General features: G+C 43.5%; 1 protein-coding gene across 5 annotated transcripts in view; it reads right to left on the bottom strand.

The window, feature by feature from the left end:
• The window catches only part of LOC149244118 (uncharacterized), a 336,741-nt gene that overhangs the window by 213,644 nt on the left and 96,151 nt on the right, over nt 1–26,946 (bottom strand). For 4 of the 5 annotated variants that reach the window (XM_089374743.1, XM_089374746.1, XM_089374744.1 and 1 more), the window contains one exon: nt 25,459–25,510. In XM_089374743.1, coding sequence (XP_089230869.1) covers nt 25,459–25,510 — 52 coding nt within the window. Of the gene's footprint in view, nt 1–25,448; nt 25,511–26,946 lie in introns of all 5 variants that reach the window. The other variant, XM_089374747.1, reaches the window with a different exon arrangement.

The raw sequence follows: 26,946 nt of genomic DNA, 5'->3' as shown, positions 1-26,946 counted from the left end.
TGCAGAGCAGTTTTGTGCAGAAGAGCTGCCGAAAGGATTTTTCGGGGTTTAAGAGAGGAGATTTCTCTCAAACTGTGAGGTATAGATGCTAAGGAAATTCTCTGTTGGGTAGGCCAGTATCGACACCCAGATTGTACTCTGATATTGCTTAAAAAGAAAACCCTCAGATAGCTGCACCGATTTTCCCGCATTGGGTTTTTCCAGGGACATTGGTCCAAAAATAATGGTGTCATGTGGTGTGATTGTTCTTGTTTCTTTTAGTTGTTGATCTGTAATATGTTAAGCATGCACTGGTGTTTATTTTCAGTATTTACATTGTAACTAACTTGTTAAAGAAAAATAACAAGTAGGTAGGAATAAATCAGAAAAAGTGCATGAAGGGTTTCTAAACTAAGTAAACTTAGAAACTTCAACAAACCAATGAGGAGAGGAGAGAGAAAGATGTGTTGAGTGATAGTGTCCAAATGAGGAGAATGTCTCTCTTATTTATACAATTGATGAGGGGTGGAGACACATCTATTGGGGCTACATGAGCCTACATTAGACTTCTGGCCGATCTTGACAATTTGCAAGTGTGAGAATTAAATTCAAAATCTCACTTCTGCTCATCCAAACAAGATGATCTTTAGATCAATCTTGCACCTCTCGGAAAGAGGAATCCAATAAAAATATCATCTCCATCATATGAGCTGTCTAAGGTGGAGTTTGGCCCTCTCAACTACGGAAAAATCCACCTGCCAAATCATTTGTCAATTTGTACCATCTCTACCATCCCTGCTCTGCTCTACTCAGTTGAACCATGAAGAAATAATGAAGAAGAAATGATCGAGAGTGAGTCACAAGACCTTGCCACTCTCCACTGATCTGAAGTCAATCTCAATTGATCCCAAATCAATATCAAACATCCTAGCATAGGGAGTATGTTAAATTATGGTATGTTCTATGCTTAGAGCAGTTTACTTCTTTTCTTCTTATTAACCACTGATTAGCAATCACATGTACATTAAGTAAAGTGCAGATAGAACATTAAACGATCGACTAAAAACAAGCCAAGACAAGAGACACAAGATGTGGTGGCTAGCCAAGGACAAACCCCAATGCAGGGAAACCCCTTGATCAATTCTTCATTTATCTTCAATAGTTCAACAAAGAGAAATAGTACAAAATCAGAATTCTGTAATTTTATATCAGCAGCAGCAAACTCTAAATCAGCAAAGTCAAACTTAGTCAAATGAGATGAAATTGACCTCCAATATGCTTGGTCAATTTCCCAGTCAACTAGTCTTCGAACAGCTTAAAGAATCAGCTCTTAAACAGCCCCAAATACACAATCAAACTATAGTTGACTGAACTCAACTTGCTACCCCAAACTAGGGCAGTCAACATTGGTCAAACCTGAGGTCAAATTGCCTCGATTTTCATGCCAAAAAATGCGGCCTGCCTAGGAGAGGCAGCCACACCAAAACTGCACTCTTCTAAGGTCAACGCTAGTCAAAGAGACCTTCAGCAGCTTCTGCATCCTCCTTGCCCTACTACGTCCTCCTTCTTCCCACGTGTGAGCTGCTCCTTGTGTAACCCAAAGCTAAGGAGAGAGAGAGAAGAAATGAGTGAGATGAGATGATGAGAAAATGAATCAACCTCACTTGTATTTATATGATTCACTGGGCATGTGTGCCACACATTTAACTGCTGGCCGACCTTGACAATTTGTCAAGTAAATACAAATAAATTCATATCTCCATAAATACTTGTCAGAATCAGATGATCTTTAGATCAATCCTACACCTCTCGACAAGAAGAATCTAGGAAAAATATCAGCTACCATAAATGAGATGACCCACATGGAGTTTGGCCCTAGCTGCCAATTTTAACACTCCCTCTCAACTAGGGAGAACTCCATCTGCTAATCCGTCTGACCGTTGTTACTGTCCCAGCGATCAAATGCACTACCTTGCACCGTTGGCTCTGCTCTGCTCCACTGAACTATGAACAAGAAGAAATGATCGAGGATATATCATACCATCCTCCACTGATCCGAACTCAGTCTCACAGTATGTCAAACCACTCTCACTGATCCCAGATCAGTGGAGGTCATCCTAGCATAGGGAGTACGGTAGATACAACGATGCGTCCATTGATAGTACTACTAATGGTCCCTAACCCCATTTCCCTACTCATTGATCAGATGAGAGGTACTTCCCATGAGTCCCAAATTGCAAGGATGCCTCGACAGGAGAACTAATCATCCTGTCCACAGGAGAACAAATCATCCTGTCCAATAGTCATCGCAAGAGAACTAATCATCCTGTCCACGGTCGCCACGGGAGAACTAATCATCCTGGCCCATAGGAGAACTAATCATCCTATCCCACAGTTGCCATGAGAGAACTAATCATCCTAGCCCACAGGAGAACTAATCATCCTGTCCTACAGTCACCACGAGGTGTCACAGGGGAAGGTTGAACCTTTCACCTTGTACATAGTGCACCACTAGGGGATGGTGAGTCGCCCTGTGGTCGCATGTCGCTCCAAGAAGTACCTCGCGCCCCCCTGGAGCTCCCAGAGCTCAATATATGCATCATACACAACCCTCATAAGAGGGTCTCTCAACAACACCAAGTCGTTCTCGGAAAGTCAGGAACTTGACCTTTCCCAAGGGCTTCGTCAAAATGTCGGCAACCTATTCATTTGTACCGATACGTTGGAGCCTTATTGCTCCCCGCTGTACCATATCCTGGATATAGTGGTACCTGATATCAACGTGCTTGGAGCGATCATGAAATACGAGATTCTCTGATAAACAAATCCCGCTCTGGTTGTCACACAGGATCACAGTGGTATCCAATGTGAATCCAAACAGCTCACTGAAGAGCTTCCGCAACCAGACCGCCTCACAAGAGGCCATACTAGTAGCAATGTATTCTGCCTCGGCGATGCTCAAAGCCACCGACTTCTGCTTCCTGCTCATCCAAGATATCGACGCAGATCTCAAAGAGAAACAGCACCTGAAAGTGCTCTTTCGGTCCACCACACTGCCTGCCCAATTAGCATCGGTATATCCAAGTAGTCTCACATATCCGGCAGTGTATCTCAACCCATGAGTGATTGTGCCTCGATGATATCTCAACAGATTCTTGGCACCAATCCAATGTGTGTGGTGAGGGTCAACCATATGTTGACTCAACGTGTTGACTGCAAAGCATATATCCGGACAGGAGTTTACCAAGAACATCAATGCTCCAACAAGTTGCGATACTCGATAGCATTTCGTAAAATAGGTCTAGTAGCACTACCGCTTAACTTCTTGAAGTCAAGCTCCATCAGGGTAGTCACGGGCTTGCAGTCCACCATACCAAATCTCTCCAATATTTTCACCACATATTTTCCTTGAGATAGGAAAATCTCCCCTGGTTTCTGCCAGACTTCCAATCCTAGGAAATAGTGCATCAGTCCTAGGTCTTTCATCTCGAACTCGGAAGCCAACTCCCTCTTACATTTGAAAATGAGAGGGTCTGCACCTGTTAGAAAAAGGTCATCAATGTACAGCACTAGTATGAGAGGCTTGTCATCTTCAACCTTAAAGTAAAGGTTAGGGTCGACTTCACTCCTAGTGAATCCCAGCTTCATCAGGTAGCTATCGATCCTCTCATACCACGCTCGGGGTGCCTGCTTCAGCCCATAGAGGGCTTTCTTCAACCTGCACACGTGAGATTCCCGATCATGAATCTCAAATCCTTCGGGTTGTTCCACATATACTTCCTCTTTGATCGAACCATGCAAGAATGCGATCTTGACATCCATCTAATGTAGGTTCCATCCTTGTGAAGCAACAAGGGCTATGATCGAGCAGATGGTGGTATATCGGGCAACAGGTGCAAATATCTCGTCATAGTCTATACCTTCCTTCTGAGAGAAGCCACGAGCGACAAAACGAGCCTTGTACTTTTATGCACTTCCATCCACTGCATGCTTTATCTTGTAAAGCCATTTCAAAGTGAAACTGCTTTATCTTGGGGTTTGGGAACCACATCCCAGACATCGCTTTTCATGATGGACTCATATTCTGCAATCATAGCATCCTTCCATACTTGATGCTTGACAGCTTCTGCAAATGATGAAAGCTCATTTTGGATGATCATGCTCATGATGGTCAAGTATCCCTGATACCTGGTCGACTTCTTACTTTCCCAAAAAGTCCCTCTGGGTGCAATGTGTACTTCAGCATCATCAAGTGTCCCCCTAAGCCATGAAGGCCTCTTCCTAGAAGAGGAAGGCTCTTGCGGAGGGGGATCAATAGGACCCATAGTTTCTTCCACATCAAGCATCATCTCATCTTCCTTTTCCTTCGATTCCCTACTGTCAGCTTCTTTAGATCCCCTTTGAGTAGGAAGATTGTTAACTTTGCTAAGAGCCATGTCTTCGTCAAAGGTGACATCATGGCTAATCTCGATTTCTCTTTGACCAGCCACATAGATTCTACAGCCCTTAGTATTTTCGCTATAGCCCACGAAGATTCCTTTTTTTCCAGATGCACCCAATTTATTCCTTTTCTCCTTCAGCACATGAAAATATACAGGATTTCCAAAAATTCTAAAATGAAATAGGTTAGGTTTCTTACCAGTGAACATCTCTTTGGGAGTCTTGGAACCCAATGCTTGGTGAGGGCATCGATTTTGCACATATATGGCGGTATTCGCAGCTTCGGCCCATAGAAACTTCAGAAGTCTTTGATCATGGAGCATAGCACAGACAGCTTCCACAATCGTATGATTCTTCCTTTCCGCCACACCGTTCTGCTTAGGAGTATATGGTGTTGTAGTCTCCCTCTTAATGCCAGCCTCTTTGCAAAAGTCATGGAACTCATTGGATTCATACTCAGTCCCATCATCAGTCCTTAAGATCTTGATTTTCTTTCCAGTTTGCTTCTCGATCAAGGCTTTGAAGTGATGAAACCAAGTGAACATCCATCCTTCTTTTTCAAGAAGTATATCAAAGTCTTGCGAGAATAGTCATCTGTAAAAGTGAGGTAATATAAATATCCTCCCAAGGAGTTCACAGGCATCATACCAGATATGTCTGAGTAAACCAACTGCAATATATCGGAGGTCTTGCTTTGGCTTGAGGGGAATGGTCCCCTTTTGAGCTTCCCTTCGGCACATCCAGGACATACACCTTCTTGCTCTACTCGAAACTCGGGCATCCCTGTCACCATTTTTCTTGCATTGGGTAGAGCTTTATAATGAAGGTGAGCAAACCTCTAATGCCATAGTTCGAACTAAAGTGATGTGTCACAAGACATGACACTCAGCATTCGGCAAGGAGATTCAAGCAACAGGTAAGTGCATTTCAGCTCCATTTTTTTGCATTTCTTATTCTATAACAGCAGTTTGTATATGATTTTTTGTTTACAAATTTGTGCATGTTTTGTTCATTTTTTTTTACAGTATTCATGGCTCAATCAAAGGCAGCAGTTAGGGGGCAAAGGAAGGGCAAGAATGTCTCCATTGGAGATGCCCCTCCTCCCCCAATATCATCAGAGTCTGTTGTAAGTAATGTTGAGGGAAGAAGAGGACCTAAAGACAACATTGAAAAATATCCCTTGTGGAAATATGTCACAAGAGAGGATAGGACAAGCACCAAGGGCAAGGGAGGAGGCAATGTGCAATGGAGATGCAACTTTTGTCACATTGCTTTCAAAAGCACATATTTCTGTGTGAAAGGCCATTTGTTGGCTTTACCGGGCTGTGGGATTGGAGCTTATAAAGTTGTTCCTTTACAAAAGAGGAAAGAAATGAAAAAGGAGTCCAATGTTGGTATGGAAAATGTGGCTTCAAAATAAAGGAAACCCAAGAATGAAGACCCCCTTCCATTTTTGAGGAAAGGCACCACCAAATTTCAATTTGAGAGTTCTACTTTTGTTGGGGGACAAGCAGCAAAAAGAAGAGCAATTGCAGTTGGTCCAATGGACAAGACTTTCCAAAAAGAGAGACGGGAAGAGCTTGATCTCACCATTCCCTTATTCTATCAAAACTTCATATCATTTAATGTTGCACGCTCACCTCTATTTATTGAGATGTGCCAAGCTCTAACTCAAGGGGCTCCATCAAGGTATGTGCCTCCTAGTTCAGAGAAGCTGAGAACCACATTGTTGACGAAGGCAAAAAAAGAGGTGCAAAAAATGCTTGAGCCTATTGTAGCATCATGGCCAACATCTGGAGTTAGCATTGTTTCTGATGGATGGACAGATCCAGCATGACACCCAATCATCAACTTCATGGTGCCAATGTTGGTATGGAAAATGTGGCTTCAAAATAAAGGAAACCCAAGAATGAAGACCCCCTTCCATTTTTGAGGAAAGGCACCACCAAATTTCCATTTGAGAGTTCTACTTCTGTTGGGGGACAAGCCGCAAAAAGAAGAGCAATTGCACTTGGTCCAATGGACAAGATTTTCCAAAAAGAGAGACGGGAAGAGCTTGATCTCACCATTCCCTTATTCTATCAAAACTTCATATCATTTAATGTTGCACGCTCACCTCTATTTATTGAGATGTGCCAAGCTCTAACTCAAGGGGCTCCATCAAGGTATGTGCCTCATGGTTCAGAGAAGCTGAGAACCACATTGTTGACGAAGGCAAAAAAAGAGGTGCAAAAAATGCTTGTGCCTATTGTAGCATCATGGCCAACATCTGGGGTTAGCATTGTTTCTGATGGATGGACAGATCCAGCACGACACCCAATCATCAACTTCATGGTGTCTTCCTTGAATGGTCTAGTTTTCTTGAAAGCAGTGGATACACTTGGAGAATACAAGGATGCACAATTTATTGGTGAGTTATTTATTAAAGTTATTGATGATGTAGGTGTTGATTCTTGTGTGCAAATCATTACAGATAATGCACCTATTTGCAAGGTTGTTGGCATGATTGTGGAAGATAAATATCCACAAGTGTTTTGGACACCTTGCATTGTCCATTCATTGAACTTAGCACTAAAATCCATTGCTTCTGATGTGCTTTCGATTGGTAACATTATTGAGGATGCACGACATATCCGTAACTTTGTGCAAAATCATACAAATGCCCTCACTATCTACAAGGAGTACACCAATCTATCATTGTTGAAGATTGCTGATACACGGTTTGCCTCTTCATTCATGATGTTGAACAGGTTAAAGGAGGTCAAGACCGCTCTTGGGTCCATGGTTATTTCTGAGTTTTGGTCTTTTTGGAGAAAGGCAGATCAGGTAGCCTCTAAAAGAGTGAAGGACACAGTGCTAAATGATGCTTGGTGGGAGAGGGTAGATCTAATTATTCGGATCATGGACCCTATCACTTTTTTGCTTCGATTTGCAAATACAGACAAACCCATCCTAGGAGAGGTTTATGAGGGATGGGATTCCATGATTGAGTCTGTGACGAGCATTATTCTACAGAGTGAGTGCCCCGAGTATGAGACATCACCAAAGGCCTTCTGTGATACTATACAGGATATTCTTGTCAGTAGATGGGACAAGAATTGTACACCTTTACATTGTTTGGCTCACTCATTGAACCCAAAATACTACAGCCATGAGTGGCTGAATGGTGAACCTTCACAAGGGAGGAAAGATGCATTCAGGCAGGTTTTTCAGGATAGAGCATTGCTTGATGAGGCGGAGGATGCCTTTGCAGTGTTTTCCACTGGCACTGGTCGATTTGCAGGATATGATGTGATTAGAGACAGGGGAGCTAAGAAGCCCTATTCTTGGTGGGCAAATCATGGGGCAACAAGCCCTCCTTTTCAGCAATTAGCCATGAGGCTCCTCTCTCAGGTGACTTCATCCTCTTGTTGCAAGAGGATTGGAGCACATATGGGAATTTGTATAGTGTGAAGAAGAGCAAGCTTGAGCAGTCCAGGGCAGAGACAATGGTGTATGTGCACACCAACCTTCGTCTTATTTACAGGCAGAGGGAAGAGTGGTTGAGGGGAAAAACAAGATGTGGGATGTCTTTCCTGATGATATGGGTCTGGACAGCAGTGTTGAGTTGGCATTGGCCAACATGGATCTCAATGATCCAGTGCTAGAGCCTGTTAAATTTGATGACATAGAGGGGTCATCCTCCACACTAGCAGATGCAGAGGCAACTGTGGATACAGGGGAGGAGGAGGATGCAGAGGAGAGCAATGGTGACCATGATGATAAGAACATTGATGTTGAGTCTGATGATGACTCTGAGGATTGATGACTACCTATTGCCTTGAGGCTTGTATACCTGTAGTTGTTTTATATCTTCTATTGCCATTGGCATTGCACCAGCACTACCTATGTACCACATTTTGATTTGAAGTTATCAGTGTCTTTATCATACTATCTTGCAGTTGTAAGTTGTCTTTCATTTATGAATTATGAATCATGATTTATGTGACCACTGACATGTATTTGAATTTTGTATGTACTATGCATGCTATAGATGAAGATCTATGTTTGAAATCAATGAATTTGTATCATTAATTAGAATTTGTGTATGAAATATCTGATTTTTATATATATATATATATATATAATAAAATAATATATAACAAATCCTACGTGTCCTGTTCCGAGGGGTCAACGTGTCCGAATCCGACACTCGAATCCCCAAATCCTACAAATCCCGAATCCCCGTGTCAGGTGACTTAGTCCTGAAGAAATATTCACCAGTAAGAAACCTAACGTATCTCATTTTAGAATTTTTGGAAGCTCTGTATATTTTCATGTGCTGAAAGATAAAAGGAATCAATTGGGTGCATCTGGAAAGAAAGGAATCTTTGTGGGCTATGGTGAAAATACTAAGGGCTATAGAATCTATGTAGCCGGTCAAAGGGAAGTCATGATTAGTCATGATGTCACCTTTGACGAATATATGGCGCTCAGCGAGGTGAACAATCTTCCAACTTTGAGGAGCTCTCAAGAAGTCGACACGAGGGAACCAAAAGAAAAGGATGATGAAACAATGCTTGATGTGGAAGAACCCATGGATCCTATTGATCCACCTGAGCCACCCTCTTCCAAGGAGAGGCCTTCTTGGCTTAGGGGGCTACTCAATGACGCTGAAGGACACACTGCACCGCGAAGAACCTTCTGTGAAAGTAAGAAACCCAACAGGGATAAGGGATACCTGACCATCATGAGCACGATCATACAAAATGAACCTTCATCATTCTCAGATGTCGTCAAGCATCAAGTATGGAAGGATGCTATTACCAAAGAATATGAGTCTATTATGAAGAATGATGTTTGGGAAGTAGTTCCCAAACCCTAGGACAAGACAGTTGTCACTTCTAAATGGCTTTACAAGATAAAGCATGCAGCAGATGGAAGTACAAAAAAATATAAGGCTCGTTTTGTTGCTCGTGGCTTCTCCCAGAAGGAAGGTACAGACTATGACGAGATATTTTCACCTGTTTCCAGATATACCACCATCCACTCGATCATAGCCCTTGTGGCTTCACAGGGATGGAACCTACATCAGAGGGATATCAAGACAGTGTTCTTACATGGTTCGATCAAAGAAGAGGTCTACGTGGAGCAGCCCGAAGGATTTGAGATTCATGATCGAAAATCTCATGTATGCAGGTTGAAGAAGGCCCTCTATGGGCTAAAGCAAGCACCCCAAGCATAGTGTGAGAGGATTGATAGCTACTTGATGAAGCTGGGATTCACTAGGAGTGAAGCCGACCCTAACCTTTACTCTAAGGTTGAAGATGACAAACCTCTCATACTGGTGTTGCATGTGGATGACCTCTTTCTAACAGGTGCAGACCCTCTCATTCACAAATGTAAGAGGGAGTTGGCTTCTGAATTTGAAATGAAGGACCTAGCACTGATGCACTATTTCCTAGGACTTGAAGACTGGCAGAAGCCAAGGGAAATTTTCCTATCTCAAGGAAAATATGTAGTGAAGATATTGGAAAGATTCGGTATGGTGGACTACAAGCCTGTGACTACGTCCAGGATCTTAACTTTCAGAAGTTATATGGTAGTGATGTCGGACCAGATTTGAGAAATACCTCTGAGTTTCACAAACTCATTCGCATTGATGTTCTTGGTGAACCTCCGTCCAGACATATGTTTTGCAGTGAGCATGGTGAGCTCATATTATGTTGAGCCTCACTAGATTGATGCCAAGAATCTTTTGATATGTCTTCGGGGCACAATCTCTCATGGATTGAGATACACTGCCGGAAATATGAAATTGCATGATTATTCAAATGCTGAGTGAGCAAGCAGTGTGGAGAACACTTCTCAGTGTTGGTTCTCTTTGGAATCTACCTCAATATCCTGGATGAGCAGGAAGCAGAAGTCGGTGGCTCTGAGCACCGCCAAAGCAAAATACATTGCTACTAGCATGGCCTCTTGTGAGGCAGTCTGGTTGCGGAAGCTCTTCAGTGAGCTGTTTGTACACATGATGAATACTACTGTGATTCTCTGTGACAACCAGAGGTGGCATTCGATTATAGAGGAATACCGTATTTGATGATTGCTCCAGCATATAAACATCAGATGCTGCCTTATCTAGGATATCGTAAGTCGATGAGAAAGGAGGCTCCATCGCATTGAGACTGATGTACAGCTCGCTAACATTTTGACAAAGCCCCAGGGAAAGATCAAATCTGTGATTTTCTCAACGACTTGGAGTCGTCGGGAGACACTTGTAAAAGGGTCCTACATGTTGCATACATTGAGCTCTGGGAGCTCTGAGGGTTTGCGGTTCTTACTGGAGCAACATACGACCACAAGCTAACTCACCCTCCCCTGGTGGTGCACGCTGGGACAAGATGATTCTCTCTCTTGTGAGACAGGATGATTCGCTCTCCTGTGGACAAGATGATTCGCTCTCTTGTGTAGCAAGATGATTAGTTCTCCTGTGAGGTCTGAATGATGTGTTCTCCATGATAAATGTAGCAGGATGATTAGTTCTCCTGTGAGGTCTGGATGATGTGTTCTCCATGACAATTGCAGTAGGATGATTAGTTCTCCTGTGAGGACAAGATTGATTAAGTTCTCCTGTTGAGGCATCCTACCCATGCAATCCGAGACTCATGGGAAGTACCTCTCATCTAATCAATGAGCAGGAAAATGAAGATAGGGACCATAGTAGTACCGATGGACACATCGCTGTATCTACCATACTCCCTATGCTAGGATGACCTTCATTGATCTGGGATCAATGATATTGGTCTGGGACCAGTGGTAGGAGTGGTACCTACTATGACGCTGACTTCGGGTCGGTTGAGACTGGTTTGGGACCAGTGGTACGCACTCTGAGACTGACTTTGAGTCAATGGAGGATGATACTGGTCTGGGACTAGTGGTAGGAGTTGTACTCACTATGACACTGACTTCGGGTTGGTTGAGACTGGTCTGGGACCAGTGGTACATACTCTGAGACTGACTTTGAGTCAGTATGATACATCCTCGATCATTTCTTCTTCTTCATAATTCGAACAAAAGCAAAGCAGAACAGAGTAGAGCAGTGCAAATCAGTACAGGACAAAACAAAACAGTGCAGATCAGTACAAGGTAGAACAAGACAAAGCAGAGCAGGGCAGGGGTCAAGTTGTACAGGGTAGTGCATTTGATGGATGAATAGTAGCAACCGACAAACAGATTGCAGATGGAGTTCTCCCTAGTTGAGAGAGAGTGTTAAAATTGGCAACTAGGGCCAAACTCCATGAGGGTCATCTTATTCATGGCTGATAATATTTTTATTAGATTCCTCTCGTCGAGAGGTGTAGGATTGATCTAAAGATCATCCAATTCCGATAAGTATTTATGGAGATATGGATTTATTTTGATTATGGAATAATTATCAAGCCTACCAGCAACTCATGTAGGCTCAAAAGCCCAACAGTCGCATCTATTCAATCATCAACAGTTGTGTATAAATACAAGACATATTTTCCTCATTTGGACTCACCCAACTCATCACATCTCTCTCTCTCCTGTGCAGAAAAGAGGCTCTTCTCCTACTGCACAGAAAGAGACTCTTCTCTCACATATGTGGAAGAAAGGACGCAGATTTAGGGCTGCAACTGCAAATCGGAAGTTTGACCAATGTTGACCATCTTTCTCCCTCTTTGAACCACGTTGTAGGTGGATTTGACTCTCCTTAGAAGGCCACATTTTTTGGTGAAGGAATCAAGCCGATCCAACGGTCAGTTTGCAAGATATTGTCTGCCCTAGTTTAGTGTTGATGCTAGTGATGCCAATGATGCCGCTGATCTAGATGATTTGACAGATATTGACTGATGTCGCTGATGTCACTGATCTAGAAAATCTAATAGATATTGACTGATGCTGCTAATGCCGCTGATCTAGATCATCTGACAAATATTGACTGATGCCGCTAATGCCGCTGATCTAGATGATCTGACAGATATTGACTGATGCTGTTGATGCCGCTGATCTAGATGATCTGACAGATATTGACTGATGTCGCTGATGCTGCTGACCTAGATGATGTGACAGATATTGACTAATGCTACTGATGCCGCTGATCTAGATGATCTGACAGATATTCATTGATGCTGTTGATGTCGCTGATCTAGATGATCTGACAAATATTCATTGATGCCACTAATGCCGCTGATCTAAATGATCTTACAGATATTGACTGATGTCATTGATGCCGCTGATCTAGATGATCTGACAGATATTGATTGATGCCGCTGATCTAGATGATCTGACAGATATTCACTGATGCCACTGATCTAGATGATCTGACAGATATTCACTGATGCCGCTGATCTAGATGATCTGACAGATATTCACTGATGTCGCTGATCCAGATGATCTGACAGATATTCACTGATGCCGCTGATCTAGATGATCTGACAAATATTGACTGATGCCGCTGATCTAGATGATCTGACAGATATTGACTGATGACGTTGATGCCACTGATCTAGGGTTTGCTTCTGTTGATGTAAATCAAATTTATGTACTATTTCTCCCTACTGAATTATTGAAGATAAAAGAAGATTTGATCAAAGGGTTTCCCCATATTGGGGTTTGTCCCTGGCTAGCCGCCACATCTTGTGTCTCTTGTCTTGGCTTGTTTTCTGTTAATCGTTTAATGTTCTATCTACACTTTACTTACTGTACAGGTGATTGCTAATCTGTGGATAATAATAATAAAAAGAAGTAAATTGCTCTAAGCATAGAACATACCATAAATTAACAAAATGATTAGGAATTTCTCTAGAATATGTATTTGATATTGATTAACCTCTAGTATAATCTCTGGAAGAAAAGTTGTAACTTTGTAATCAAGTTCGATCCTTGGGCACTCTAATGCAAGAAGGAAAAATTCGAGTGGAGATGGTTGATAAGGATGTTGATGAAACGAGAAGGTCACCGTGGTGAGGTAGGTCTATTTCATTTTTGGTTTGGTTATCTGGTTAACATGTTATTTTGGCTACCTAAAAAAGGATGTTGCAGGAATGGATGATAAGAAGGTCAACTGTATGAATGAAAAATATTGAGGGAAGCTCAATATCTGGCACCTGGCAACTATGAAGTCAAGATGGGTACATCTTGGGATTAAAAAGGTAGTTGTGCAAGAAGATAACCTGAAGGTCAAAGAAGATCACTTTCAAGAGGAAGCCATGATCAAGCTTGAAGATTGGGAAGGTTTGATGAAATGCCTTCATGTCAAAGATGGAAAGTAATAAGCAAGAGAGGTGACCTAGATCCTGTCACAAGAACGAAGAGTGGAGATAGTTCCATGATACCTCGAAAAGAAACGAGGTCGATGCAAGAGATGTGAAGGAAAGAGGGAGAAATGTAGTTATGAAGAACTTGTAGCTAAGACTCTGCTGAAGACAAGCTATAAGATTTGTGGTGTTGGCTTCCATCAATGAAAGGAAGCTTGGAATCTCCTCTAGATTTGAGAGGAAGCAAAAGAGTCTCCTTGAAGGAGCAAGGTTCTGTTCTCGAGATTAAGAAAGAATAGGGAAGAGAGAATGACGAAGGATTGGATAAGCATATGTAGTTTCCTTGATATAACTTGCAAGAAAGGAAAGGAACTAACACTCTTTGAGAATAGGACAGGAATCCAAGGTAAGAGTGATCGAAGAGGATCGATATTCTTTGAGGACTCAGGTATGGAAATCCAAGATAAGAATAGTCCTAAAAGGACATACCTTGTGGACATCCAGATAGAGTATGTACCACAAAGAGGTAGTGCAATATCACACATAAATCCTCCCAGCATAATGCTCTTGAATTGAAAGAAGAGCTTGTCCAGTTAGGCCTCACAGACAGTGTTGGTCATGATAATGATGCTTATGGTATGGCTTATTAATCTGACTCTTCTTAAGAACTCTTCAGTTTGAGATATCATGTTGTACTAGTGGTACAATTATGAATACCTCCCTAGTTAAGAGGGAGTGTTAACGTAACTAGTTTTGATCTTCATAATTTGTTGCACTCATTTCAATATGTATACTATGTAACAAACAAGAAAAAGAAAAGAAAATTATTAAAGTGTGGGTTTCATGCTCATTATTGATGGTCTTTTAGGTAAAAGCATGTTCTTCGTGCTTCTAGGGTTTGTTAGGTCTTAGGATTTATTGTCATGAGTCAAAGGAGTCAACATTATGTCTATAAAACCCTTCTAGGCAGTTTGTAATTGTAAAAAAAATATTTTTGAATCTAGAAAGTCCTAGAATCTCCAAGAGTACAAGTCAGCCCTAGGATCCTCAAGTCAACCTAAAGGAGAGAATTTGACCTTTTGAGAAGGCTATATAAAGAGCAGTTCGACTTCATTTGAGGACACACACAAACACAAGTTCGACCTATTGTTGGGAGAGGCAAAAGAAAGAGAGTGAAGTTCTAGGAGAAGCTGGGGGGCCAAAATTTGTTGCTTTTGGGCTCTATCTCTCTCACACGTGGGAAGAAGCTAGGATTTTTGCAACCAGAAAGAGGCTGAAGTCGCAGTTCCGAGTTGTTGGGGAACGAAGTTGTTGTTGGGGAGCAGAATTGCAGGAACGAGTTGTTGGAAAGAGAAAAATACTTGTCTTGACCTTATTGACCTTGGGGAGCGCTAATTTGCTACAGGAATGTCTCAAAAGGAAGATAGATTATGTTTTTCGCAACATTTGTTGGGGCGAAATTGTTGGAGGTCAAAGTTGTTGGGTCAAGTAGTTGGGTTGTTGTTAAAATTGGAAACTAGGGCCAAACTCCATGTGGGTCACCTTATTCATGGCCGATAATATTTTTCATAGATTCCTCTCGTCGAGAGGTGTAGGATTGATCTAAAGATAATCCGATTCCGATAAGTATTTATGGAGATATGAATTTATTTTGATTATTGACAAATTATCAAAGTCGGCCAGCAACTTATATAGGCTCAGATGCCCAACAGACACATCTATTCACCTTCAACGTTTGGATATAAATACAGGATGACTCCTCCTCATTTGGTCACTCACTTCTCATCATATCTCTTCTCTCTCTTGCGCAAAAAGGCTCTCTCTCTCACCCAAGCCAAAACAGGTCATTCAAAGTCTTGGACTAGTGCACGGCGATGTCTTGGACTGATGCGCGGTAAAATCTTGGACCGGTGCACGGCGAAGTCTTGGACTGATGTGCGGCGAAGTCTTGGACCGGTGCACGGCGAAGTCTTGAATTGGTGCACGGTGAACGACTCACCAGTGGAGACTTGACGAGTTCGATCTAGGGTTTGCTGCCCTAGTTTAGGGCTGATCTAGGGTTTGCTACCGCTGATATAAATCAGATCTTTGTACTATTTCTCTGTGCTAAATTATTGAAGATAAAACAAGATTTGATCAAAGGGTTTCCCCATATTGGGGTTTATCCCTAGCTAGCCGCCACATCTGGTGTCTCTTGTCTTGGCTTATTTTCTGTTGATCGTTTAAATGTTCTATCTGCACTTTACTTAATGTACATGTGATTGCTAATATGTGGATAATAATAAGAAAGATAAGTAAACTGCTCTAAGCATAGAACATACCATAACTTAGCCGTTGTTACTGGCAAGTCAAAGTTGCAAGGAAGTAACAGGAAGGTTAAGAGGAAGGGCCGACATGGTAGTAAGAGAAGGACTTGGTCTAAGGATTGGGTCATTATATCTCACTTGAAGCATATTCTAAGAAGAGAAGAGTTTCTAGGTTTTCCCCTTGGAGGGGTTTTTCCTTGGTTAAGAGCCTATATCTGTGTCCTTTGTTGTTGTTGTTTCTTGATATTATTTGATGAAAAATTCTAACTAAAGAAAATAAACAAGATAACTAAGATTCACAAGCAAGTATCAAGGTTAAGAAAACAAGATATAATAAGTTGCCACTTTACAATTTCCAACAAGGGTAACTCGTGTACCACGATCGCTCCCTCCCACATTTATAGATCCAAATACGTGGACATTCCACATCATTACCACCCTTGAGCCCATGGCATTCGGCCTTGACACCCCTATGTCCCCATTCACCTCATCATTCTCTAGATGACACCTACCATATGAAGGAAGTACCTTGGACATGTCCTTCCTCTTAGGGGTTGGGAACACCTAATAGGGTTGTTGATTAACTACTCTTACCCCAAATTTGGAAGGGAAACCCAGTATGAAGTCTCATTTCTCCCCTATATTAACAAGTTTAATCACTCAATTGTAGTGATGAATTATTGTATCTAAAGGTGAGGAGATGCATTGGATCTTATACAAGATTAGCAGGTGGGTTCATCATGGGTTGGGAAACTTAACTGGGGCCCAAGCCCACTAGACAATCATATCAACAGTTGTAAGGGATGCGTTGAGAGCCATAGGTCTCCATCATGTGACAAAGCATTATCTCATGCCATAGGCAACCTCAACACCTTCAGCAGCTTGTTCATTGCCCCAAATTATATGTGAGATGATGCACTTGGACCAGTAGTGCCCCCAGTCGGCTTAGGATTGTATACAGGGTTTGGCAACTAATTTGAGGCTCAAAGGAGGTATGTCTCATCTTAGAGACATGGGAGGGAAAGCACCATCTTTCGTACCCTCATTTGGAGCAATCTACAGGTTTATTTTACACGAGGAGACCCATGAGACCACTAATTGTGCCCCAGAGCCACTTTGGAGCACCACATGATGTTTTGCTTAGAGATCAAGGGGCCACCCCCTTGACCACCAGTCATGGAGCCCTCCTTTTCATCATGGCACCTTGAGGACTCAATTAGGCCTTCCAACAACCCTTCTACACCATTATTTCATCATTTTGGGCTGACTTATGGATGGCTTCTTCATCACTCCATTAGCTACTTGGTGGGCTTGTCACCAAGATTTGTTATTTGCGCATTATTTTCTAATTTAGGGGGCTCATTATGCTAAATTGAATTAGGAGAGACTCATATAAATAGAGACAAGTCTCATTTGTGAGAACTCGTCATCATCACTTTATTCTTCTTTTGTAAAAGAACTTGCACTTTTTCTTTGGAAGCTATTGGAGTATCTTGGATGCACTATGGTATTTGGAGCTGATTTTTTATCTTGTCTAGGAGCTACTTCTTGAATATGGATGGATACATTGCATGATTATCTTGTAAGTTCTTTTGTCTGGTGCTAAAGAAAGCTCTCTTGTAGTCATTTTTGTGGTCAAGATTCAATGATTTATCAAAATCTACCTCTGCTCGGCCCGCGTCTGCCTCAGCCCGCGTCTGCCTCAGCCCGCGTCTGCTCAGCCCACGTCTGCCTCTGCTCGGCCCGCGTCTGGTTGGCCCGCGGCCCGTGTCCCTCTGCTCGGCCCGCGTCTGCTCGACGGCGTTCCTCTACCCGACGAAGTCCCTCTACTCGGCCCGCCTCTGCTTGCGACGTGGCCTTCAACCCGCCTCTGCTCGCGACGTGGCCCGCCTCTGCTCGCGGCGTCTCGAATTCGCGGCGTCTCATCGTCGGCCCGTATCTGCTCGCGGCGGCGGCCAGTTAACTCACGTCGGCCCATCTCTTCGTGCGTCGGTCTGCTCGGCCTGTTTTCGCGGCGTCCAGTCTCTGCTCACGGCGTTCCCCCGTTCTCTGCGGCGCGTACCTGCTCTCTGCTCGCGTCGAACTCACATCGGCCCCTGCAAACCCTCGTCTGCTCCTGCAAATTTTAAAATGACAGGTTAAATATGGGTTCCCCGAAGACACACACGGAACCAGAGCACGAGATCCACCTCAGTAACCCATTCAACAACAGAGGACCTTCCCGTTACCTCCGCCAGTGCCTTAACCAACCGGAAGAGACCTATAGCCCCAGAGACATTGCCATGGAGTCAGACTTCGCCTTCTGGACATCTCAAATCAAACAATTGTTACGTCGGGTAGATTCCCTTGAAACCGAGAATGACAAGCTCCGGGCCGAAGTAAACACACTCAATGACAGAGTTTCCTTTGTGGAAGGGGAAAACTTGTCCCTTCGGAAATCAGTGCAGGAAGACCCCACAGAGACAACTTTGCATGCAGAAATCCAGGAGATCAGGAACAAGCAGGAGGAGATTATATCACAACAGGTTTCCCTCAGACAGGAAACAGAAACACACATCAGCTCATGGGCACAGGTGGTTCGGGGGAAAGACAAATCCCCTCCTATCACAGCAGTAGAGGAAGTTGTACAGGCCAAACTTGTGGAAGAACGATCCCGTAGAGCGAGAGAGCTAAACCTCAAAGTGAGAGGTCTCCCTCTCCCTCTTTCTTCAGCAGATCCGATGGAGGTGGCCACAGGATTCTTGAGAGACACCCTCGACATATCCGATATAAGATTAGACAGAGCTTGGCTGGGACAGGACTCCACCTTATTTATCCGATTCCATAACACCACAGATCGCCTTTATGCTCTTCGAGCTAAACGAAAGCTATTCAACCTTCCACACAGGATATTCCTTGATGAGGATCTCACTCGGGCACAGGTGGCTGAACTCAAACAGGCTAGGGAACAAGTGGCTGCAGCAAGACAAGCGGGAAAATGGGCAGTCATAAGGAACCTCCGTGCGGTCATTCGAGACTCCTTCCCCCCAGGATGGACACCTCGATCAGGCAGTTCCAAATGACGGGTCCGCCTGGGGAGGCGCCGAACAACAGGGATTTCAATTCACTGCTGGAACGGAAATGGGTCTTTTTGGTCTTCGCCTGGGCTACTCTACGATGCCCTTGAGTCAGCAGATATCCTTCTAGTAACAGAGACCCACGAGAGCCCAGTTCGGCCTCTCCCAGACATAACAGGGTACCAATGGCATTCAGTATGTAGACAGGAAACAAGGAGCTCAGGGGGAGTCAGAGGATCAGGGGGAGTAGCGTGCCTAGTCAAAGACGAGCTCAGAGACAGAGTCACAGTGGCAAATACAGATGAGTACGCCAGATACATGTGGATCCGAATCAGAACTGGAGCCCCACCCCTGAGGGATATCTTTATTGCAGTTTGTTACTTCCCCCCAACCACATCTCCGTTTGCCATCCACGACGGTGTAGAAAGGGACCCCTTCACCAACATATACCCAGACATCACTAAATACTCAGCTGATGGAGAAATTATCATTATGGGGGATTTCAATGCCCGTACCAAGGACCAGCAGGTCCCACTCCATGACCGGTCCGAGGATGTGTTCTGCACTAGGGGTGTTGACCTGGCTTCAGTAGGCTTGCAGAGGACCTCGGAGGACGCTCTGGGCCCCATCACAGCCTACGGTAGACATCTTATGCAATTGGGCGAATCACATGATCTGATAATTCTGAACGGCCTCTCGCGCTTCCCAGAATCCCACTTCTTCACGTGTAGGCCTCATGGAGGAGGGGCTAGTGTGGTGGATTACGCCTTAACCGGTCGAACACTGCTCCCTTTTATCCGGAATCTCTCTGTATCTCCCATCCCTCTAGCCGACCACGCACTGCTTTCACTTTCTCTTCAGTTTGATCCCCCCCGACCAACCCACCCCCCACCCCGATCCCCAGGTAGAACCATCTTCCGTTTTGATGAGGGCGACCCCGACATTTTCTCCTCCTCACTCAGACAAATCCTCCCCGACTCGGATGACTTCTCCCGTCTCGAGACTGTCTCAGATAAGTACCACTGTCTCTCCTCAGCAATCTGGGAGTCGGCGCTTAAATCCTTTCCACACTCAATTCGGACCCCCTCAACCTCCCGTAAGACAGGAACTTCCCCTATGAACAAATGGTACGATACAGAATGTAAACTCCTCCACCAGGATCTCCGCCAAGCCTTCCGCCAGTCCCTTCCCTCATACTCTGCCATCCAAAAGAATTACCGTCGCCTCCTCCGTCACAAAAAACGACAGTTCATCTCTCAACAAAGACGGGAGCTTTCCGCCCTCCTTACCCATTCCCCCAAGCAATTCTGGGGCAAGATCCTCCCCCGTCGCTCTCCTCCTCCCTCCAATCTCGACCCAGTCTCCATGTTCTCGCACACCTCCCGCCTTTACGACATTCCCGGACAGTCCCAGATCCAGGTCACATCTCCTCCCCTCTCCTGCAACCTGTTCACTGATAAAGATGTCAGGGAAGCCATCTGGGCGATGAATAGCAGCAAAGCAGCGGACGAGGAAGGATTCCAAGCCGAATTCTTCAAACAAGGCATCCAACCCTTAGTCGGATGCCTGGCAGATCTCTTCAACCATGTGGTCCGAGAAGGGTTCCCCCCATATGGTCCCACCATATTATATATCCCATCCATAAGTCAGGGGATACCTCGGACCCCAACAACTACAGGACACTTATGGTGGGTCATACATTCTCAAAACTCTATGCCACTATCCTCCATAGAAAGCTTTCCAGTGATTTTGAAGAAAGAGATCTCAGGGCTAGAGGCCAAGCTGGTTTCAGGCCAGATCATCAGACCATTGACCACATTTTTACACTCCGTGTTGTGATCGAGGAAGCACGCCACCGGTCCTCGAAGGTGTACTGCTGCTTTGTGGACTTCCGGAAGGCTTTTGATTCAGTCCCGAGAGAGGATCTTCTACAGCGACTCAAAGACACCAATACCCCAAACTCCCGGCTGATTGTTGTTATGCGTCTATACGAGTCTGTCCTGGGCCGTCTTCGCACGGTGGGGGGACTATCTGAGTTCATCCGGAGCACGATTGGAGTTAAGCAGGGGTGCCCACTCTCCCCCACCTTATTTGGGATATATATTGATGAGCTCGAAGCCTTTCTGCGGGAACACATACAGGAGTCTGACGGTTGCTATCTTCATCAGGTTTTGATCTATATCTTACTCTTTGCAGATGACATTGCACTCTTATCCTCATCACCAGAAGGTCTCCAGAGGCAGCTGGATGCGTTAGCCCTATTCTGTGATCTCCGGAAATTGTCAGTGAACCTGAGTAAGACAAAGGTAATAGTCTTCAACGGGACGAAGAAGTCTCAGGATCTCCAATTTCTCTTCAAGGGAGAGAGAGTGGAGATTACCAATAGCTACACATACTTGGGAGTACAGTTTTCGGGCCCCCGGTTCAGTATGCGGCCAGCTCTGCAACCTCGGATCAATAAGGGGTATGGCTCTCTAGCCATTTTAGAGAGACAATGTTTCCGCCACCACTTCCAGGACATCTCGTCCAAATTGAGCCTTATGGACGCCCTGATCCGACCCACGGTCCTGTACGGATCGGAAATTTGGGGCCCCTCCTTGCTTGAGTCTGATTGGGCAGCAGTTGAGAGAGTCCAAACCCTTCTCCTCCGACGTATTATCCGTTGCAAGCACACTATCCCACATCAAATCATACTGGCCGAGTTTGGTGCGTAGCCCTTCCGCCTTGAGACAGCCTTCAGACTGGTCTCTTTTCTTCACCGAGCCCGGAGCTTCGCAGATACATTGAAAGGACGCGAAAGGTACCCTTATCTAGCCTACTGCTCTTCTGAAGCCATCGACCGCACCCAACCAGGAAAAGCCAAGTGTTGGTATACAGGGGTCTCGAAGTTCCTCGAGGCAGTGGGACTCCATATAGATCATCTCCCCCCCTTTCGGTATTCCCTGAATGCTCCCAGAGGACTCCCCCCCAGGCAGGAACTAAACAAGATCATCAAGGAAGACATCTACAGGCAGTTTATCCAGGTCACATGGATTAACCCCCCGGGGGGCCTGCGCCCAAAGATGGCGTTCTATGCAGAGCACTTCTTGAGTATCAGAGACGGGCTTATAGTTCGCCCCCAGTACACGCTTCGACATTGGATGCATGCTCTTCGGATCCCCCTCGGGCAGTTCAGAGTTGGATCACATAGGCTTCGGGTAGAGACAGACCACCAGATAGAGAGAGTTGACAGGACTTGCCGGCTATGCCATACACAGGAGGTGGAAACCGAATGGCACTTCATCTTCGGTTGTCCGATATATTATGAGATCAGAGGTCGCTACCACTGTCTGTTCAGAGGACCACAAAACCTATCCAGCTTCTTCAGCTACACGGACCAGAGATGTGTCGCACTTTACATCTAGGAGACTCTAAAGCATCGGGAGCATATCCTCCAACCTCCCGTCCGACCCAACACTACTCGTCAGATCACCTCTTTCTTCAGCATACTCCCCTCAGCCCGAGGAGTCAAGAGATCAACCAGTCCGAGTACCGATCAGTCCGGCTCACACAGATCGATAGACCCTCGTTCAGTTAAGAGGAGAGGCCCCTTACTTACGAGGGCCCAGCAGCAGAACCGTTCCAGGCATCTCCCCGAGAGGCGGCCCAGGATCATTAGATCACAGAGACAACACAATGGGAGGCAACCAGCGCCCACCGCTTCAAACCAGCAAACCTTGCTGAACTACCCACAGCTCTTTTCTCTCGGCCTCGGATGCTAGGAGTAGCGGACTCCCACATCCGAGTCCCCAGGGTCTTCTTCACCAGTGAGACTACGACGCAGTCTAGAGATCAACAGGCGTGGCCGGGATCGGAGCTCCATACGCTCTTCCCAACCCGCCTCGTTTTTAGTTTCTATCTTCCTTTCAGCATTTGTCTTTCTGAGGAGACCGATTGGTTCTCCTACTGGGCACGGCCCCCTTATGTAACCGACAGTCCCTTTGACCTACTTTGTGGTCATTCGTTGGACATTAATAAAATTATCTTATCTTATCTTATCTTATCTTATCTCTTGAAAATGTCTAATGTATGTAATTGTTGCAATTAATGTAAATACTACTATGCCCTAATTTTGTTGAAGAAAAAAAATGGAAGTTATTTGGTTGGCACTTGCATATGTTAATCATGATATAACATGCAATGAATGTTCCTAGTGATAAAATGTTATTTTTCTTCACAAAACTCCATATTCTAATAGTAGGTAATTATGCTAGGGCATCAACTTTTGACCTCCTTGAGGACAAATTTGGCCAATCTAACGCATCTAGGACTCCATAGCCCAAAGGACTAGGCACTGGTCCAAGAGGTTTGGTTATCAACTTCTCTTTCCTCCTTTTCTCCTCCTAAATTTCAATCCCCTAAAGGTAGGGCGAAAATCTAGGGCTTCCAGCGAAATTTTTGGGAGTTGATTTTTCGGGATTCCAAGGATCCAAACATCAAGCTTAGGGTCTAGGATACCTATGCTCCAAGTTTGGTGGGCATCCGCCCAAGTTTCATCCATAAAATCTCTTGCCCTAGGTGCTACCCTAAGAGGGAAAACCTAGGAAATCTAGGGCTTGCAACGAAATTTTAGGGAGGTGATTTTTCGGGAATCTGAGGGTCCAAACATCAAGCTCAGGATCTAAGCTCCCTATGATCCAAGTTTGGTGGGTATCCGCCCAAGTTTCATCCATAAAATCTCTTGCCCTAGGTGCGATTCTAAGAGGGAAAACCTAGGTCTTTCTCTCTCACCTTAGGGACTTCTTTGAGGGTTGTATGAGCTTAGTATTCATTGGAATAAATGATAAGAAGTTCTTTCTTCTCCCTTGGCTTGACCTCGTGAATACCTTGGAAGCATTTCTTCCCATGATTATTCATCAAAACCCTAGGTCTAGCACAAGTCTTTCTTAGGTCTCTCAAAGAGAGCGAAGAGCCTTTGGGAAGTGTTACATCATCACATAAATCTTCTTTGAGAGGTCCTACCTCATCGCTTAGCGTCTTGACCTTAGGAATATCTAGTAGTATTGTCATACGTAAAGCCCTAAATATTGATCTCCTCCTAGGCCTTTCTTGGAAAGCGTTTAGCTTCCTTGAAGCATTGAGCCATTGATGTGTCTCTCCTTGAATGGGCCTTGCAAATCACATAATACCTAGTCATTCATTCTATCATTGGTGATTTCCCTAATACCGGGACTCCTCCCATTGGAGAAAATCCATAAAGAGTAGGGGACACTGACTGAGGTGACAGTGGGCCTTTGTCCCATTGTTGTCATTTTGGTCTAATAGTTGTCCCTTAGGTACCCCTCCTATGACCCCTGCTAGAATGTGTGGCAACAGTGCCTATTTTTAGACATGCTATAGTTGGCAGAAGTCTCATAGCAATTCCCTTCATTTTCCATCTTTCCTATTTTTCACGAATTTTCAGCATGTCTAGATCGCAATACTATTTTTCTCAAGTATGGACTCTGGACTCCTGCTTCTAGTGTGCAGTCATGGATTGGCTTGAATTTCAGTAAGTGGAAGTGTTTCAGGGTGACATGTCACACCGACTGGGAGGATTGTCTCATAAGGCAAACCCTAGGTCAAGTGAACTTCCTCTTTATAATGAGAATTTTGGTTGAGAGTTTTGAGCCACAATTTCAACGATTGGATGGGCAGGACAACATTCTTTACTGTTCATTGGTGAATTAGGAACCACTTAACAGCAACCTTTTTCCTAAAAATTTGACAATTGGCAGCAAAGTGGCAGTTTACAAGCAGATCAGGCTGCTGTTTAATCGTTTCCAGCTTATAATTCCACTGTATTACTATCACACAGATCTGGAAATAACTTTTCTGGGCTATCTTGGAAACAGTACATGGTTTCCAGAGGTCTCTTTAGGCTAGCATTAACAGTGAGATGGAGGCACTGTGGCGACCATCCACTTCATTTGCTAGTGATCAATCAGTCTTCAATTTGAAATTCCAAGGAAAATGAGGAGGTTCTCCATGAGAGTTGGTCTAGTATCAACATGCCCCTATTCTTCGCTTGTGTGTGATGGTAGGGTGAGATTATTTCCTCGACAAAGAAAAAAATGTTTGCTAATGGTATTTCTATGTTCTAGCTCAGTTTTGTCTCTTTGATTTAGATGTCCTTGTCATGAATCACAATATGTTAATCAATAGCACTGGCAATCAACTCTAGGTGTTTTGGGGTCAAATAAATGACTAGTATTTATGATATCTAATGAATTAGGATTGATACTTCCACCTAAGAATGGATTTCTTCTTTTAGTCATGCATGACTTGATAGCATGTTGAAAATGCATTCTTTTGTTGCAATGTTTTGTGAATACCCTAACAAGTTAACTATAAATAATATACTTTTTTCCAGCTAGAAAGAGAAGTACCTTAACATACCTTCATAGGGAAACTGAACCCTTGGAGGACTTCTTTTAGCATCATCCACCACCTACAAGTACAGGCATAATTGCTTCAATAAATTCATCAATGAAATACAAATATTAAACATTAGAAGTGTGTGTGTGTATATAAACAAACAAAAAACTCTAAAAAAATCTCAATCATTAAGCTCTTAACAAGATTTAGACATTTTGATGCATTGAAAAGAGTTTATAAAATAAGGTCTATCCTAATAGAGCATAAACCATAATATACTGAAGTATATATTGTTAGTTGAAACCAATAAGAAAAGTACCAATGAAGCTTATAAAATTTACTAAATATTCTAGGAATTTATCTCTTCAAATCACTAATTTTATTCATTTTATCAGCACCATTGGCCATCCTTTTTTAGGTCATCTGTTGGACACTAGTTTACTTATCCTATCTTATCTTTATCTAATACAGGGCCTATATTACATATGACTTATCAATAATTAGCCAATATGTCAAGAGAAGTACACTCAAATGTTACAAACCAAATACATGAAAAACCAAAAGTACACACCATGTACATCAATGTGAGCATGGAGCACAACTCCAATATAGTAAGAGAGATATGTTACACAATAACTCCAAAAAGAATGGGAGAAGCTCCTCGAAATAATCCAATATATATCATACATCCAAATCATATATCCTCAATAATGACTATATAATCTCTATATATACCTATTCGCATATTGCACATATGGCCCCTTGCTTATTAGGCCGACCCAATTATATATACATTTACACATTACATGCACATTTAACTCCATATATGCACCCCCTTGGGGTCATATCATATACATTTAACCCCATATATGCCCCCCTTGGGGTCATATCATAGTACCCTCCTTCAAAAAGAATTGTCCTCAAAGCTTTGCAATTAAGGGTGTTACATGTGATAAAACCAAATAATAGGATTTCCTTATATTCATATATATATCTTGCCATTGATGATGATCCATCCCTCCAAGCTCAATTATTTTCAAACTTACCCCTTGATGTATGGTTGTTGCATAATTTTCTTTCCTTTGATTCTATGTAGTGTTGTTGTGACTTCTCTAATTTGTAGTAGTTGTTGGTCTTTGATAATATCCCACTGAATAATGATTTTATGATGCCTTGTTCCATGAATATTGACGAGTAATCCCACTTCTTCCATGATAATGTTGATATTGATCTCCCTGTCTTCCATGAAATCTTTCTTGGTAATGAGGATGTTGATATGATTTCACATTTTATGGTTTTCCTTCACTTTACATATTGATTTTATCTGTCTTCTTTACAGAGACAATGGCCTCTTTTATCCTCTTTGCTTGGTCTTTGATTACTCTAGCCTTGGAGATAATACCATCATATTTGGAAAGCACATCCTCTAGATGGACCTCAGCTTCTTCAAGTATCTTTAGGTGACCTTCTTGAATCTTGTCTTCTTTATCCTTTGAAACTGCAATTTGA

The sequence above is a fragment of the Pinus tabuliformis genome, chromosome 8 (assembly GCF_031772625.1).
Source record: "Pinus tabuliformis cultivar Carrire ecotype Pingquan chromosome 8, CPIR1, whole genome shotgun sequence".
NCBI classification, from domain to species: Eukaryota; Viridiplantae; Streptophyta; class Pinopsida; order Pinales; family Pinaceae; genus Pinus; species Pinus tabuliformis.
The sequence above is the reverse complement of the archived record's forward strand: the minus strand, read 5'-3'. Positions and strand labels throughout refer to the sequence as shown.